Source organism: Pleurodeles waltl, chromosome 5 (assembly GCF_031143425.1).
Source record: "Pleurodeles waltl isolate 20211129_DDA chromosome 5, aPleWal1.hap1.20221129, whole genome shotgun sequence".
Lineage (NCBI taxonomy): Eukaryota > Metazoa > Chordata > Amphibia > Caudata > Salamandridae > Pleurodeles > Pleurodeles waltl.
The window spans coordinates 1,864,859,269-1,864,878,239 of NC_090444.1; the positions used below are offsets into that span (position 1 = coordinate 1,864,859,269).

The 18,971-nt window shown below is 46.4% G+C and overlaps 1 protein-coding gene across 1 annotated transcript in view; it reads right to left on the minus strand.

The window, feature by feature from the left end:
* CUL9 (cullin 9) overlaps positions 1 to 18,971 on the minus strand; it is a 576,404-nt gene that overhangs the window by 465,254 nt on the left and 92,179 nt on the right. Inside the window, exon 6 of the mRNA XM_069236395.1 lies at positions 17,510 to 17,654. Within this exon, the coding sequence (XP_069092496.1) occupies positions 17,510 to 17,654 (145 nt within the window). The remainder of the gene's footprint in view (positions 1 to 17,509; positions 17,655 to 18,971) is intronic.

An 18,971-nucleotide genomic window follows, 5' to 3' on the forward strand; every position in this document is an offset into this window, starting at 1 on the left:
TAATGGAAGAGAAAGCTAGGTTAGATTTTTGTAAGTGAAGCAAGTAACCCACTACATGTTCTGGAGTTGTGTGTAATGGTTGTATTTGATTAATATGGCAGTAGCAAACAAACCTCTTCCATTTACTTGCATAGCAGTGCCTGGTGGATGGCCTTCTTGCTTGTTTTATGACTTCCATACATTCTTGGGTAAGTTGTAAGTGCCCGAATTCTAGGATTTCAGGAGCCAGATTGCTAGATTCAGCGATGCTGGATCTGGGTGTCTGATCCTTTGGTTGTGCTGTGTCAACAGATCTGGCCTGTTGGGCAATTTGATGCAGGGTACCACTGATAGGTCTAGCAGCGTTGTGTACCAGGGTTGCCTTGCCCAAGTTGGTGCTATCAATATGAGTTTGAGTTTGCTTTGAGTGAGTTTGTTTACCAGGTAAGGAAGGAGAGGGAGAGGAGGAAAAGCGTAAGCAAATATCCCTGACCAGTTCATCCATAGGGCATTGCCTTGGGATTGTTTGTGTGGGTATCTGGATGCGAAGTTTTGGCATTTTGCGTTCTCCCTTGTCGCAAACAAGTCTATCTGAGGTGTTCCCCAGAGTTTGAAATAAGTGTTCAGTATTTGGGGGTGAATTTCCCATTCGTGGACCTGTTGGTGATCTCGAGAGAGATTGTCTGCGAGTTGATTTTGTATCCCTGGTATAAACTGTGCAATTAGGCGAATTTGGTTGTGAATTGCCCAATGCCAAATTTTTTGTGCTAACATGCTTAACTGCGTGGAGTGCGTCCCTCCCTGCTTGTTTAGATAATACATTGTTGTCATGTTGTCTGTTTTGACGAGAATGTATTTGTGAACTATTATTGGTTGGAAAGCTTTTAGTGCTTGAAAAACTGCAAGAAGTTCTAGGTGATTGATATGCAGTTTTGTTTGATGTACGTTCCATTGTCCTTGTATGCTGTGTTGATCGAGGTGTGCTCCCCACCCTGTCATGGAAGCATCTGTTGTTATTACGTATTGTGGCACTGGGTCTTGGAAAGGCCGCCCCTTGTTTAAATTTATGTTGTTCCACCACAGAAGCGAGAGGTAAGTTTGGCGGTCTATTAACACCAGATCTAGAAGGTGACCCTGTGCTTGAGACCACTGTGATGCTAGGCATTGTTGTAAGGGCCTCATGTGCAGTCTTGCGTTTGGGACAATGGCTATGCATGATGACATCATGCCTAGGAGTTGTAATACCATCTTTGCTTGTATCTTTTGTGTTGGATACATGCGTTGTATGATGGTGTTGAAATTTTGAATTCTTTGTGGACTTGGAGTGGCTACTCCTTTTGATGTGTCTATTATGGCTCCCAGGTATTGTTGTACCTTGCGTGGCCGAATTTTGGATTTTGTGAAATTGACGGTGAACCCTAGTTTGAAGAGGGTTTGTATGATATGATTTGTGTGATTTGAGCACTCTATTAACGAATGGGCCTTGATTAGCCAGTCGTCTAGATATGGGAACACATGTATTTGCTGCCTTCTGATGTGTGCAGCGACTACCGCTAGACATTTGGTAAAGACTCTTGGTGCGGTTGTTAATCCGAAAGGCAGTACCTTGAATTGGTAATGTATTCCTTTGAATACAAACCTTAGGTATTTCCTGTGCGATGGGTGAATTGGTATATGGAAATAAGCATCCTTGAGGTCTAAAGTTGCCATGTAGTCGTGCAGCTTTAGCAATGGCAATACTTCTTGTAGTGTGACCATGTGGAAGTGGTCTGATTTGATGAAAGTGTTGACTACTCTGAGGTCTAGGATTGGTCTCAGTGTTTTGTCCTTCTTTGGTATCAGAAAGTACAGTGAGTAAACTCCTGTGTTTATTTGTGTGTTTGGCACTAATTCGATTGCATTCTTTTGCAATAGTGCCTGCACTTCTATCTCTAGGAGATTGGAATGGTGTGTTGTTAAATTTTGTGCTTTTGGTGGTATGTTTGGAGGGAACTGTAGAAATTCTATGCAGTAACCATGTTGGATAATTGCTAGAACCCAAGTGTCTGTAGTGATTTTCTCCCATGCTCTGTAATAATGACCTATTCGTCCCCCCACTGGTGTTGTGTGGAGGGGGTGAGTGACATGTGAGTCACTGTTTAGTAGTAGGGGTTTTGGGGCTTTGGAATCTTCCTCTATTTCTAGGGAATTGCCCTCCTCTATATTGTCCCCGAAAACCTCCTCTATACTGTCCTTGGTAACTGGACGGTGTGGCTTGTGAGGTGCTGGCTTGTGTGCTTTGACCCCGAAACCCCCCTCGAAAGGGCGTTTTACGGAATGAGCTGTAATTCCCTCTGCTCTGCGGGGAGTAGAGTGCGCCCATGGCTTTGGCAGTGTCCGTATCTTTTTTGAGTTTCTCAATCGCTGTGTCCACTTCTGGACCGAACAGTTCTTTTTCATTAAAAGGCATATTGAGAACTGCTTGTTGAATCTCTGGTTTAAATCCAGACGTTCGGAGCCATGCATGCCTTCTGATAGTTACAGATGTATTAATTGTCCGTGCAGCTGTATCTGCAGCGTCCATGGAGGAGCGGATCTGGTTGTTGGAGATGGCCTGTCCCTCCTCAACCACTTGTTTTGCCCTATTTTGGAAGTCTTTGGGCAGATGTTCAATGAGATGTTGCATCTCGTCCCAGTGGGCTCTGTCATAGCGCGCAAGTAGTGCCTGGGAGTTCGCGATGCGCCACTGGTTTGCAGCTTGTGCTGCGACTCTTTTACCAGCTGCATCAAACTTGCGGCTTTCTTTATCTGGGGGTGGTGCATCTCCAGATGTGTGAGAGTTGGCCCTTTTCCTAGCTGCTCCTACAACAACAGAGTCTGGTGGCAGCTGTGTTGTGATGAAAGCCGGGTCTGTAGGAGGCGGCTTATACTTTTTTTCCACCCTTGGTGTGATTGCCCTACTTTTGACCGGGTCCTTAAATATGTCTTTTGCGTGCCGGAGCATACCAGGGAGCATAGGCAGGCTTTGGTAGGAGCTGTGGGTGGAGGAGAGTGTGTTGAACAAGAAATCATCCTCGACCTGTTCTGAGTGGAGGCTTACGTTGTGAAATTGTGCTGCTCTAGCCACCACCTGAGAGTACGCGGTGCTGTCTTCTGGTGGAGATGGTTTTGTAGGGTATGCCTCTGGGCTGTTATCTGACACTGGGGCGTCGTATAGGTCCCATGCGTCCTGGTCTTGGTCACCCTGGCTCATGGTGGTGTGAGCTGGGGAGTGTGATGGCGTTTGTGCTGGTGAAACGTTAATCACGGGCGGAGGAGAGGGTGGTGGTGTAACTCTTTTCACCACTTTTGGTTGTGGCGCTTGTTCCGTCTGGAACTCCAACCTTCTCTTTCTCCTAATGGGGGGAAGGGTGCTTATTTTTCCTGTCCCCTGCTGAATGAAGATACGCTTTTGCGTATGGTCCGCATCAGTTGCTTGTAGCTCTTCCTCAAACCTATGCTTCTGCATTTGGGAGGTTAGCGAGTGCTCTTCTGTATAAGAGCCTGAAGCTGGGTCGCTTGCAGTTTGTTTCGGCGTCGAAACTTTGTCTGCGTGTTTTTTCGGCTCCGAGGTGACTTTTTTCCTTTTCGGGGCCGAAACCTCTCGGCGTCGATCTGTTTCGGTGCCGCTGTCTCGGTGTCGAGCCGTGTCCACACCGGCATCTCGGTGTCGAGGCTTGTCTCCAGCACTTTCTCGGTCCCGAGAAGGCTGCGTGCCGGTGTCTCGACCGGAGTCGGACAATCTCGGCACTGTTTGGGCCTTTTTCGGTGCCGACGGTCGGTCACCGATTTTATGGGTTGAGCCATGGCCTGGTGGCAGTGGCGTCCCCTGGGCCTTGTAAATGTTTCTTTGTGTGGTTTTCGACGTCTTACTCACGGTTTGTGTATCGTCGAATCCTTCGGAGTCTGAGTCTTGGATCGAGAAGGTACCTTCCTCTTCCTGTTCCTCGAACTCCCGTCGGGCTGTCGGTGCGGACGCCATTTGAAGTCTTCTGGCTCGACGGTCTCGGAGTGTTTTTCGGGACCGGAACGCACGACAGGCCTCGCAGGTGTCTTCGCTGTGCTCAGGTGACAGGCACAGGTTGCAGACCAAGTGTTGGTCTGTGTAGGGGTATTTATTGTGGCATTTGGGGCAGAAACGGAACGGGGTCCGTTCCATCGGCGTTCTTCAGCACGCGGTCGGGCCGACCAGGCCCCGACGGAGGATCGAAAAATTACCCCGAAGGGCACCGGAGCTCTTCGATCTTCGATGCGGTGTTGAATGTAAGTATGCCGATCCCGAACGCAACAATACCGACGAAAATCTTCCGAAATTAACTATTTTTTCTGTTCCGAAACTCGGAGCGACAGGAACACGTCCGAACCCGATGGCGGAAAAAAAACAATCGAGGATGGAGTCGACGCCCATGCGCAATGGAGACAAAAGGAGGAGTCACTCGGTCCCGTGACTCGAAAGACTTCTTCGAAGAAAAACAACTTGTAACACTCCGGCCCAACACCAGATGGCGAGCTATTGCAGAACATGCGTATCTACAGCGACAGATGCCATCGAACTTAGATATATCCAGAAAAGGTGGGTCTTGAAAAGTTTCATAAGGAAAATATTACTTATCCAGTAGACATCTGTTCGTGGCATGGAGTGCTGTAGATTCACATGCTTTGCATAAGTCTGCCATCTAGTGTTGGGCTTGGAGTATTACAAGTTGTTTTTCTTCAAAGAATATTTTCGAGTCACGAGATTGAGTGACTCCTCCTCTCGGTGATACTGCACATAGGCATTGAGTTGTTTGTTAGATTGTTTTCCCGCAAGTGGGTGAAGTAAAGCGTGTATATATGTATATTTAAGTAGACAGTAAGTAAGAGAGAGGTGTCTATGCAATGTATGTACATATTTACAATATGTTGTACTACGACTACAGGCTTCCGGGGAGAAAGGAAGGCACATGTGAATCTACAGCACTTAATGCCACGAAACTTTGTCTACTGGGTAACATTTTCCGTTCGATGGCAAGTGTAGCTGCAGATACACATGCTGTGCATAGACTGTAAAGCAGTCCACTCCTAAGTAAGCGGTGGCTAGCCTGTAGATGTTGGAGTAGCTTGAAATAATGTCCAAAGCATTGCCTGCCTAACATTTGCTTGTTGGCGTGCTAAAACATCTACACAGTAGTGTTTAGTATATTGTGTGGTGTAGTCCATGTAGCAGATTTACATATATCTGCTATTGGAATATTCCCCAAAAACGCCATAGAAGAACCCTTTTTCCTGGTAGAGAGTGTTTTAGGAGCTACTGGTAGCTGTGTTTTGGCTTTAAGATAGCAAGTTTGAATACACTTTACTATCCATCTAGATAAGCCTTTTTTTTTTTATTGGATTGCCTTTGTGAGGTTCTGAAAAAGCTATGAATAGTTGTTTTGATTTCCTAAAACTTTTTGTCCTATCAATGTAGTACATAAGAGTTCATTTAACATCCAGTGTATGGAGATCTTTCAGCAACAGAATCTTATTGTGGAACGAAAACTGGCAATTCCACTGACTGATTAATATGAAAAGGTGAAAGTATCTTAGGTAGGAATTTTGGATTTGTTCTAAGTACTATTTTGTCTTTATGTATTTGGAAGAAGTGATCCTCTAAAGTGAACACTTATTTCACTAACTCTTCTTAAAGGAGTTATGGCTACTGAAAAAGCAACCTTCCATGAGAGAAACTGTAAATGCACGGGTTCAAATGGTGGACCCGATAAGTCTTGTGAGTACAATATTATCATTCCATACAGGAGCTGGAGGAACTCTGGGTGGAATAACTCTTCTATAGGCCTCCTATAAAAGCTTTAATGACAGGAATTCTAAATAGAGAACGATTTTGTCTGTTTTGAAGGTAAGCAGCTATAGCTGCTAAATGAAGCCTAACTGAAGAATATGCTACATTTGTTTTTTTGTAAATGTAAAAAATAGCAGACAATGTCTTGTACTGAAGCTTTAAGTGGATCAATGTTTATAGGTTGACAGTAATATACAAAATGTTTCCATTTAGCAACATAACACTGTCTAGTTGTAGGTCTGTGTGCTTCTTTAAGAATGTCCATACATTCAGATGGAAGTTGTAAGTAACCAAACTCTACGACCTCAGGAGCCGTGTCGCAAGACTGAGTCTGATTTGACCTCCATTGAGTCAAAAGATCTGGCCTGTTTGGAAGTTTGTGATGTGGAACCACAGACAGATCCAACAGCGTTGTGTACCAAGGCTGAAGTGCCCATGTGGGGGCTACAAGAATCATGGTGAGTGAGGTTTGTTGCAGTAAGCGTATCAGAAATGGTATGAGTGGGAGAGGCGGGAAAACGTAGGCAAATATCCCTGATCAATTCCTGCACAGAGCACTGCCCTCGGACTGCAGGCGCGGGTATCTGGATGCAGAGCTTTGGTATTTTGAGTTTTCTGCAGCGGCGAAGAGATCTATCTTTGGTGCCCCCCATAGTCGAAAGCATTTTTGATTAACAGGTCCGCTAATTGATTGTTCATTCTTGGGAGATATTCTGCCACTAACTGAATGCGATTGTGAATTGTCCTCTTCCGAAGTGTCTGAGCTAGAAGGAATAACTGGAATGAGTGTGCCCCCCCTATTTTTGAAGATAATACATTGCTGTCATATTGTCTGTGTGTAGTAACACTAACTGATGTGTGTCAGAAATGCCTTCAGTGCCAGTAATTCCAAGTAATTGATATAAGTCTGTTGAATGGGGTCCCATTCCCCTTGTATGGCGGGTTTGTTGAGGTGAGCGCCCCAACCTATCTGTGATGCATCTGTTGTGTAATCTGAGGCACAGGGTCCTGAAAGGGCTGCACTTTTGAAAGGTTGGTGGGATTCCACCATTGCTGAGAGCATGGAGTCTGGCGGTCCAGCACCCCTAGATCCTGAAGTTGCCCCGTGACTTAGACCGCTATTGGGAAAGGTATTACTGCAGCGGCCGCATGTGTAGTCTTGCATGGGGAACTTTGGCTATGCAGGAAGCCATCAATCCCAACAGTTGCATCACTAACTTTACTGCATAAGTAGGACTGGGTTGCAGTTGAGAGATGAGATTTTGAAAGGCTTGAATCCTTATCAGGTTTGGGTAGGCTAATGCAGACTAGTGTTCAGAAATCCTCCTAGATACGGCTGTATTTGTGATGGTTGAAAATGGGATTTGAGGTAATTGTGTAGAGGATTGACAGTGTACAGAGTGTGTTGCTGGCAAGTGTGAATTGTATTGGCTTTTATTAGTCAGTCGTCTAAATATGGGATCACATGTATGTGTCATCTTCTGAGGAATGCTGCAACTACCACTAAAGATTTGGTGAATACCGTTGGTAATGTTGTTAGCCGGAATGGTTGTACCCGTGAATTGGTAGTGCTTTCCTGCAGTGATAAATCTTCAATATTTGCGGTGTGCTGGATGTATGGGAATGTGGAAATAGGCATCCTTGAGATCCATCGCTGTCATGTAATCCCCCTTGCTGTAGTGGGGGAAATAAGATCTTGCAGAGTGACCATATGGAAGCGCTCTAAGAGTATCTATAGATTGAGAGTCCTGAGATCAAGAAATGGTCTTAATGAACCATCCTTTTTGGGTATCAAAAAGTAGAATGAATATACTGGACCTTGTTGGGATGTAGGTACGGGTTCTATAGCCCTTTTGAGAAGAAGGGACTGTACCTCCTTCAACAGAGTGAGATGGTCCGGAGAGTTTGTGTGAACAAGGGGGAAGGTTTGGTGGAGTGGACATGAGTTCCAGACAATAGCCATGTTGAATAATTGATAGAACCCACTGGTCTGTGGTGATGTTGTGCCATTATGGATAAAGGTTTGCCAGTCTTCCTCCAACAGGAGATGTATGCGCTGTGGGGATTTCTAAGAAGTCACTGTTTTGTTGAGGTGGAGGAAGCAGATGCTTTCCCTCTTACTCTATTATTAGATCCTCTGCAAGAGCCTCTGGTATAGAAATGGGAGGCCGGTTTCTGTTGAGAGGTGGATGGTTCTGTAGCTGATGGTTTGAACCCACCTCTTAATTGTGGCTTACGAAAAATGCCTCCAGTGGGTGTGGTGTATAGTGCACCCATAGCCCGAGTGGTCTCTGAACCTTTTCTGAGTTTTTCTATAGTAGTATCCACCTCCGGTCCGAATAAGTGCTCCTTATCAAAGGGCATATTCCATACAGCTTCCTGTATCTCAGGTTTAAAACCCGACCATCTTAAGCAAGCAAGCCTTCTAATCACCACGCTAGTGTTGACCCCTCTTGCTGCTGTATCAGCTGCGTCTGTAGCACATCTAATTGCATTATTAGATATAGCTTGTCACTTCATAACTATCTGTCCTCTTTTCTGATGTTAAAGGGGAAGATACTGTAAAAGCTCCTCCATCTCGACTCAGAGGGTCCCATTGTACCTCGCCAGCAGTGCCTGGTAATTTGAAAACCTTCAGTGGTTTCCAACCTGGGAAGCCACCCTTTTACCTACTGCATTTAATTTTTTGCTTTCTTTGTTTGGAGGAAGAGCATCTCTTGTGGACTGACTATTAGCCTGTTTTTTTGCCGCACTCACAACTAAAGTCAGGTGGTAATGGAGTCCTGATAAAGACTGGATCAGAGGGTGCAGGTTCGTACTTTTTAAATCAACCCCAGGTGTAATGATCCAAGCCTTAACATGTTCTTTAAAACTGTCAGACGCATGTCTAATCATGCCTGGAAGCACAGGGAGGCATTGACATTCCTTATGAGTAGATGTTAATGTATTGAACAAGAAATCCTTTTCAAGGGGATGTGTGTGCAGCTGAACACTATGGTATACAGTTTCCCTAGCTATCACCTGGTTATAGGCAGTGGTATCTTCAGGGGAAGATGGTCTGGCTGGGTATAGATCTGGATCATTGGAAAGAATAGGATCAGGATCATATAGATCCCATGGATCTGTATCTTGCTGAACATCACTTAGGTCATCTCTATGAGGTGATGCTGATAATGTATCTGGAGAAAACTGTGTAGAATATGTTGGTGAGGGTGGTGGGGTAGAACGAAGGAAAGGAGAATGTGGTGGCGAAGGCTGAGGTTGTTTTGTAGCCTTTTCCTTTTGAGACTTTTTTTGGTGGAGGCCCAACATCCAAAGTCTCCTGAAAAGTTAGTTTTCTTTTAATGGTTACAGGGGAAGATGCTATGATCCTTCCTGTTTCTTTCTGTATATGAAGTTTGTGCTGTTTAGCATTCATGACCTCTAAATTAGACTCTATAATAGATTACTCCTCCTTAGCTGTGGTATGCTTGCTACTGATGGTTTTCGATTCTGAAGGTTTTGATATGGAATGTTTGACTCAGAACGAAAGTGTTGGCTCCGAAAGTGGTACAATTTTTTTGCCTCCAAAATGTAAACGTCCAGTTTTCGGCTCCATACTGAAATAGATGTAGTAGTCTGTTTGGTCGGTGCTGAATGCACTTTGGTCTTGGATGTTCTTGCGGCGAACCTGAAGGTTGGTCATCCAGATGTATTTTTCAGCTCAGACCATGGCCCGAAGGCAGTGGAGGACCGATGACCAGTACAGGAGTCTTTTTAACTGTTTTTGGTTGGTGCGATGAGGCTGATGTACTCACATACTGCCCCAGTGGTATGGACTGCAATGTCGAAATCGAATCTAAATCTCTAATGGATAAGACTGTGCGCTGTCCCAGCTCGTCCTTTGCGTGCTCCTCTCCGAAGATGTCTGGTGTATCGTCTGTGGACTTGGACGCTGTATCTAACAGACGCGCTCTTTGGTCCCAAAGAGTATTCTTAAATCTAAAGGATCTACAGGCATCGCAGGTCTCTTCTCTGTGAACTGGAGACAGTGTCACGCCAAATTTCCATACACGGACCAGCATTTGGTGTGCAATCTGTGCCGGAGGACAGAATCGAAACAAAGTTTGCTCAATAAGCCTGACATTAAAGAAGGCCCAAGAAGGATGAGGTCGCCCCTAAATGCGGGAAATCGACCCGACGATCTATATCAGATTGACTATAAGAGTAAAAAAAAATGCGATCAAAACTATGCCAACGTTTATAGAAAAAGGTAGAGAAAAGTTCAGAAGTACCGAGCCGAGATCCACAGGTGGGAGAGGAAACACGTCCGAACTCGAGGATGGAAAGAAAACAATCGAACAAAGGACTCGATGCCCATGTGCAGTATCTCCGAGAGGAATCGCCACTCGAGCATGTGATTCGAAAATATTCTTTGAAGAAAAACAATTTATAACACTCTGAGCCCAACACTAGATGGCAGACTTATACAAAGTATGTGTATCTATAGCTACACATGCCATCGGCCATGTAGTTCCTTCGCTGGTCAGTCTTAAAGACAGAGGGAGGGAGTTACAATGTTTACATGCCAAATAGGCGAAGGCAAAAGAACGCCCCCGCTTCTGGCTTTCTTAAATCTAGGTACTAAGAAAAGCCTTTGGTCTACAGAGCGCAGTGATCTTTTGGGGATGTAAGAGGTTAGCAACCTCTGGTTTAAAGGTGAACTTTTGCTGTGCATCTTTCTGTGGGCCAAACAAAGATTCAAATATAAATTGTATTCTTTTGTGCACTAGTAATCAATGCAAGGTTGCAAGAGGAGACCAAGTGATGCTTTTAGATCTTCAACAGTGTGCGCTGAAGCATTCTGGACTATCTGCAATCGCCTGATCTAGATAAACTGAGCTGCCATAGTCATGACGAGACAAGACCTTGGATCACGGTTCGAGCGGCAGAGGGAAGCCGGCAAAAATCTTCCTTAGTGTCCAGAGAAGGCCAAAACATGAGGCAGCATGTTTTCTTACTTGGACCTAAGGTTCATTGTCACCGACCATACTGCCCAATGCTGTGCATCCCTGGGCACGCTCACTGATGTCATTACCCACAAGGGATGTGTGAGCGGGGGAAGGGGCCAGTAAGTTTTCCACAAAACTTGTGTAGCATTATATACATTCAAACAATAACCAAGAAGCAACTGGCTGCCTATACTACAGACTGAATACATGGATTTTTAGAAGTGAACTAAAATGGTGCAGGCTCAATGGGAGAGAAATTCAGGTTTTTGTGGTGGCAACAGAAAATGTTCTGTCCCCAAAAGTGATTCTTCTAGGTCTAAGAAGGGAGAGAAGAAACCACTGTGTTGAACCTAAAGCAATTGAAAATATGTGCAAAGTGAGCTCAGGGGCCATAAAGTCAAAGTAACCCAGGCAGATGCCTCAGTATATGATTAACACTGCATTCAAACTACCCCTCCTATGTACAGTCAGCCAATGCAGCTGCCTGAAGATGGGATAGATGACTCTGTAACTAGGGGTGTGCAACATATTACATAATTTGGTTTGGATAATTACACAAAAGTACAGCAAAATTACGAATAATTAGGCAAAACACAAATTTGTTATTTTACACTATATGTTATCCATTTAAAGATGAGTGCCGCAAACAGTCGCTTGTCTTCTGTTGCTCCTGTGAGAATGGCTTAATTTGCTGTACAAATTTACAACAAATTGCAACATTTGCTGTACATTTTTACAGCTAACAATTCCTATTTACATAGAGGCACAATGACAGGCGTAATTTAGACTTTGTTCAGCCCTACATGTAACAAAGCTAATCAGGCAAGCAGTTGCACTCTGTATTGGTTACAAGCGTATAAAGTCTGTATTCATGGGTGCAAGATAATTGGCACTGTCGTTGTCCAATCTGGATAAAGCCAGAGCACTGACTGATCGCACAAGCTGCACTCGCACCATAAAAGATCTGTGGCTATCTGAAGGGCGCAGCAGCCACTTGCCCAAGCTCGCAGTCAGTACACACAGGGAAGCATGGGGCTCAAGGGGAGTGCAGCAGCCACACTGCAGGGCACAGGAGCTTGTTGCAAGAGCACTTGAATTCTTTCTTCTAACTCCTGGCGACAAGGGCTCTTCTTCATTCTTCCTCAGCAGATTTCGGGCAAGAGCTCGAAACCCCATTGAGTGTTACTGTGGGCTGGACTGGGCAGTAGCACGTCTCCAGCACCAGCAGCACTCCACGCTTCAAGTAGTAATCCTCACAGCAGCATTCAAAAAAAGGTGTGCCTTGGTGTATTTAGAGGATAACGTATGTTATCAGCATCTGTACTCAGATCAAAGCAATGCAAACCTCAGCAGCAGTCCCAAGCTAAGTACCAAATTCTAAGAGAGCAGCCAATCTTCAGGTCCTTAATTCAACCCTTCCTTTATCTGGGTGCACATATTCTTCAGGAATTCAAAGGTGAACACGAGGCCAGTTTAAATCCTCTGTAGTAGCCAATCAGAACTGATGCAGCACTCTAATCTTAAAGGCGACCCAAACAGGCACAAGCACTTGCTGCTCAATATTTAGTGTACAAATGTATACAGTAAGTAACAGAGTCTATGAGTCTGCTCTTGTGAGAATAAGACAGGAATGTGACAGTAAGAAACGTTAGCCTGCTTAAACAACGGTCACTTATTGTCGTACTACAGTGCAGTGGTCAACTAATCACCTGCAATAAGAAAATGACATAGCTTACCAACTGTCAAAGGAAGTGGGAAATCGGGGAATGCTGGGGTATCACCACGCAAACACTAAAAATAAAAAATGCTTACAGAGAGGAGGACAAAGAAAATGTTAAAGAACACCTCCTCCCCCAAAAGCATTCACAAAATCAGTAACTTTCGCCTTGTCCAAGCCTCTCCTCAAAGCCTGGGTAATGGGGGAAACATTCATCTTGGGTTTTTAGAGTTTAGATAAGTGTAGGAAAATGGTTCCTGTTGCAGTTACCCCCCACCTTTTGCCTGATACTGATGCTGACTTGACTGAGAAGTGTGTTGGGACCCTGCTAACCAGGCCCCAGCACCAGTGTTCTTTCACTTAAAAATGTGTCATTGTTACACAATTGGCACACCCTTGGCCCACAGATAAGTCCCTTATATAAGGTACAAGTAGTACCAAGGGTCCTGCGACCAGGGAAGTTCCATCAAAGGCTCACCCCTTTTGTTACAGTGCCCCAGGGCATCCCACCTAGTGGAGATGCCTGCCCTTTCGGCCACTGCCCCCACTTTTGGCGGCAAGGCTGAAGGAGATAATGAGAAAAACAAGGAGTCACCCACCAGTCAGGACTGCCCCAAAGGTGCCCTGAGCTGAGGTGACTCCTGCCTTTAGAAATCCACTCTTCTTAGTTTTGGAGGATTCCCCCAATAGGATTATGGATGTGCCCTACTCCCCTCAGAGGGGAGGCACAGAGAGGGTGTAGCCACCCTCCAGGACAGTAGCCATTGGATACTGCCCACCTGACCTAAACACACCCCTAAATTCAGTATTTAAGGGCACCCCAGAACCCAGGAAATCAGATTCCTGCAACAAGGACTGCTGACCTGAAAGCCCTGCAGAGACGACGGAGACAACTGCTTTGGCCCCAGCCCTACCAGCCTGTCTCCTGACTCGAAGAAAACTGCAACAGCGACGCATCCCACAGCCTCAGAGGACTGCCATGAAACCCGAAGGACCAAGAAACTCCCAAGATCAGCAGCACTGTTCACCCACTGCAACATCTTTGCAACAAAGAAGCAACTTTTAAAGAACTCACTCTTCCTGCCGGAAGCGTGAGACTTCACCCTCTACGTCTGACACCCCTGGCTTGAGCTCCAGAGAACCAACACCCAAGGGAGGCGTCCCTGGCGACTGCGACCACATGAGTAACCCACGCCAACCCCCCTGGACCCTCACAGCGACGCATGCAGAGAGAATCCAGATGCTCCCCTGACCGTGACTGCCTGTAACAAGGAACCAGACGCCTGGACCAAGCACTGCACCCGCAGCCCCCAGGACCAGAAGGAACCGAACCTCAGCAGAGGAGTGACCATTAAACGACCATCTGCCTAGCCCAGTTGGTGGCTGGCTGGAGAAGCCCCCTGTGCCCTGCCTGCACCGCTAGAGTGACCCCCCCCAGGTCCCTTAATTGATAACTATACAAAACCAGACGCCAGCTTTGCACACTGCACCCTGCCACCCCTGTGCCGCTGAAGGTGTGTTTTCTGTGCCTACTTGTGTCCCCCCCAGTGCTCTACAAAAAACCCCTGGTCTGCCCTCCGAGGACGCTGGTACTTACCTGCTGGCAGACTGGAACTGGAGCACCCCTGGTCTTCATAGGCGCCTATGTGTTTTGGGCACCTCTCTGACCTCTGCACCTGACCGGCCCTGTGCTGCTGGTGGGGTAACTTTGGGGTTGCCTTGAACCCCCAACGGTGTGCTGCCTATTTCCAGGAACTTGAACTTGTAAGTGCTTTACTTACCTGGCAAACTAACCATTACTTACCTCCCCCAGGAACTGTTGATTTTTACACTGTGTCCACTTTTAAAATAGCTTATTGCCATTTTAACAAAAACTGTGTATGCTATTGCTCTAATTCAAAGTTCCTAACTTACCTGTGTGGAGTACCTTGCATTTTATGTATTTACTTCATATCTTGAACTTGTGGTTCTAAAAAATAAAGAAAAGAGATTTTTCTATTTAAAAACTATTGGCCTGGAGTAAAGTCTTTGAGAGTGTGTTCTCATTTATTGCCTGTGTGTGTGCAACAAATGCTTAACACTACCCTCTGATAAGCCTACTGCTCGACCACACTACCACAAAATAGAGCATTAGAATTATCTAATTTTGCCACTATTTTACCTCTAAGGGGAGCCCTTGGACTCTGTGCACGCTGTCTCTTACTTTGAGATAGTACATACAGAGCCAACTTCCTACACTACCCTCTGATAAGCCTACTGCTCGACCACACTACCACAAAATAGAGCATTGCTATTATCTCTTTTTGCCGCTATCTTACCTCTAAGGGGAACCCTTGGACTCTGTGCATGCTATCTCTCTCTTTGAGATAGTACATACAGAGCCAACTTCATACACGAAGCATGTAACATACCTGTTAGATATGTTCAGTTGCACTGGTTCTCCTCTTCTTTGAGATTGACTCAACGTTAACATATTCAGAATTATTTACAAACGCGCCGTGGGAACATCCATTCAAGGCAGCCCGCAATGTGTCAGGTCAGCACATTGTAAGTGATCAGCACAATTGTTCCACTGACAGCACTTTGCCAGGTTTACCACCTTGGTTCCACTGCTAGAATGTTGCCAGGGATGCCACTATGGTGACGGGGACTGTCGTGAATGCAGACGCCTGATTTTCATACATCAGTGAAAAACACATTGCACTGAGCACATGTACGGCGGCCTTCGCTATGGCCAGAACCACACATGGCTGTACAAGTATTCAGCTACAGTCACACACTGACTATGTGCTGCTCACATTTTCTGCACCAGGTCAGACAATTTCACTAATACAGGACAAGTTGAGAGCAGAGGATTCACCCCATGGCGCAACTCAATCAATCAATCAGTATTTGTAGAGTGTGGCACGGTCACCCCCGGGGATAATAAGGTGCGATGTCTCTGTCGAAGAGCCAGGTCTTGAGTCTCTTCCTTAAGTCCGCAAGTGGGGGTGCTGTTCGGAGGTGGGGGGCAGGTTGTTACAGCCCTCGGCGGTGATGTAGGAGAAGGAGCAGCCACCGCTGCGACAGCTTCTGGGTGGTGTGCAAGGGCCAGCGAGGAGGAGCACAGGTGGCTGGTAGGTTGGTGGAAGCGTAGCCAGTGGTTGATGTAGGCTGGTCCTTGATCGTGTAAAACTTTATAGACATGCGTGAGGAGCTTGAACTGGCATCTCTTCCGGATGCGGAGTCAGTGGAGGTTTCAGAGGTGGGGGGTGATGTGGGTCTCTTTGGGGAGGTCCAGGATAAGTCAGGCTGCCGTGTTCTGTGTGGTCGGAAGGCTTGAGTAGCTGGGAGGCAATGCCGGTGTAGAGTGCATTGCCATTGTCGAGGTGGCTGGTGATGAGGGCCTGGGGGACTACTTTCCTGGCGTTGACTGGAACCCATCTGAAGATTCTACGGAGCATGAAGAGGGTATGAAAGCACGAGGAGGAGCCTGCATTGATTTCTTGCTTCAAGGTCAATTTGTTGTCGAGGATGATGGAGAGATTTCCAAGCTTGGTTTGTAGGCATGGGAGTAGGTCAGAGTTTGGCTGGCCACCAGCTATGGTCCCATATGGATGAGTTTCTCCCAAAAATCAGCACTTTCGCTTTGTCAGAGTGGAGTTTCATTTCATCGAGTCAGCTACGTTGGGCATGGCGTTGCTGAAGTTTGGTCTGGCGGTGGAGGGGTCTTCAGTGACCTTTCCTGTTGCAGTACGCCAACTGGGTAGGCTTATTTCAGCTTCAGTGTACCCTCAGCTTTCCTGGAATGAATGGGCATCTTGGCAATGCATGCCAGACCGAGTGCTCTTATCTGGCATTGGTGATCAATAGCAGAACAGGTTCCATCCCTCTTACCTGAAAAAGGGTCAGCCCGCAACTCTAGATCACCAAAGATTAATTTATTGTTGGTGCCTTGCCACACTAACAGCTCAGAGACTGCCCTTCTTGTCTGCACAACAGGCAGGGTGGGGGACAGGCCTCTCAGCCCAATGCTGTTCTAGTTCCGGACGCTCATCGATTCAGGTGACACATCAACAGTTACGCAATTTATTACCCATGTGACTTGAGGGAGAATGGAGCCTGTGGCAATTCGGGAAGGCTTCAGTAGGACACGGATAGACTCCCCAACAGCTAGGATAATTAAGATGTACGGGTCCAGAGCATGGAAAGGCTGATATCCAACTTCCTGACAATGAAAGCAGGTTTGAAGAAGACTGAATAAATAGACACAGGCGATGAACTGTGTGTGCAAAGGGGAATAGTTTGAGGTAGTGAACAGTCACAGCCTTTTGTTACAGGATTGTCCACAATCATTTCAACACACCCTGTGAGACATTAGGATCCACACATCCAAATCAAAGGTAAACCGCGCAGTAATCAAGAGGGCGTGCAAAGGTATCATGAGAGGGGAGGAGGCCAAAGTGGTTCCTGGGAGGGGGTAGGGAAGGCAGCAGCCGCAAGAGGACGTGGGCAGGAATTTGAGGCGTTTGCGTTTCCTCCACAAGTGCATCCCCACAGCAAGGAGGAAGTGCATGCAGTGCACTGCTGCCCAGGGGCTCCTTGCTATTCATGTGGAAAGATCCACTTTCCCGCTCTCATAGCAACAGGTTGTGCACTTTGCTAGCAACATTCTACACGCCGGCTTTTCTCTTCATCAGCAGCCTGAATTCACTGCTGAGCGGAAACACTGTGGTGAAACCTAAAAATCAACAATGCTGAGAAAAAATACGACTTTACCACAACCTTTTTGTAAAAACACACAAAATGCATTTTAACCACAACTTTTTAAAAAGCCTTTATGACCCCTATATTGATTTACTACAATTTGAAGGCATTTTACATTTAATTCAGTTATGCTCAGTCTTGTTTAGGCAATGCCAACATAGCACCTCTCACAACTTCTACGGCAAACAATAAAACTGAAGCATAGATCATCCCACGTGACAAGAGTGCAGGACTCACCGGTTGATACCTTCAAACTCTCCGTGAATGTAGACACCTTGGACACCTTGTCTTGTGTTTTCTCTTCAGCTTGATCGCCAGACCCAATAATTTCCACCATGTGCCAATGCACCCAATAGGGACGTCCTGTGGAATGCCACAAAATCTGCAAGGAAATCAGACAGGCAGGCGTCAGGTCCAGAAACATCAGCAGTTGACACGGCTAATTTGTAAATCAGCAAACAACCTGAAGATGTAACTCTTAAAGGCATAATGAAGCCCGCTCTTGGAGAGTGTGAGTTTTGACTCGGCCCAGTCTAGAATGACAGAGAAAGGGTACTTCGGACACACTAAACAACACACGCCTGTCCCAAATGCAATTGAAGGGCATGTCTAGGATCTTACTTTCGAACTCCAAGCAGCAGGGCTACTCTTCAGCCATGTGCGTGTATGTTGGTCCACTGCAAGCTGGTGGAGTCCCGCATCGGACACATTCAAGGTTGCATCTATGGCTGCCTCTTAGGCTTCAGCTCCTTCCCCCACAACTGCTATTTGCTTCCATTTGCCTTTCCTCAGGTGCAAACCGATCAGGGACAAAGTTCTGATCATCTGGCAAAAACCATGCCTTTTACGGTTGTGACGATCATGGAACTGGCCATTCTACCCAGGTGGGTCACCAGTGCCAATGACATCCCCCAGGTCTCCTGAGCTCGAGTTCATCCTGGGTCCACCGCTGCTGCACTACCTGACGATGCCTGTAGCCTCAACACTCAGGACCCCATGACCGCGAGTGCTACTGGACGAGGAAACCCGACACAAAAGGGCACCCCTGCATCCATCGACCCTGGGCTCTGGAGAAAAGGACCACAAGGTGCATGTACGTCCCCAAGCAACCCACGTTTGCAATCTACCTGAAATCACATCCCGGGCTATCTGAAACATATGTGGGCCAAATGTAGTGTGAACTTTAAGTTTACTACCCCATATTACCCCAAACCAATGGCCTTGTTGTAAGATTCAACAAGAGATGATTGATGGACTCCCTGAGAAACTCAGAAGGCGATGGGATGGCTTACTTCCATGCCTACCTTTTGCTTACAGAGGAGTGCCACAGAAGGGAGTAGGTTTCTCCCCCTTTGAGATTCTGCTTGGGCATCCTGTAAAGGGACCATTTTGTCTCGTGAAGGAGGGATGGGAGAGACCTCTAAGAGAACCTAAACAGGATGTAGTGGACTATGTGCCTGGCCTTTATTCCATAATGGCGGAGTACATGGAAAAAGCTTCCAAAAACCTTGAGGTCAGCCACGAGCTCCAGAAGCTCAGTTATGACCAAAAGGCTGTACTGGTGGAGCTTCAACCAGGGCAGGAGGTATAGGTGTTAGAGCCTGTGGCTCCTAGGGCCTTCCAAGACAAGTGGAGTGAACCCTATCCTAGAAAGCCACCAGGAAGTAACCTACCTAGTGGACCTCGACTCTTACAGTGG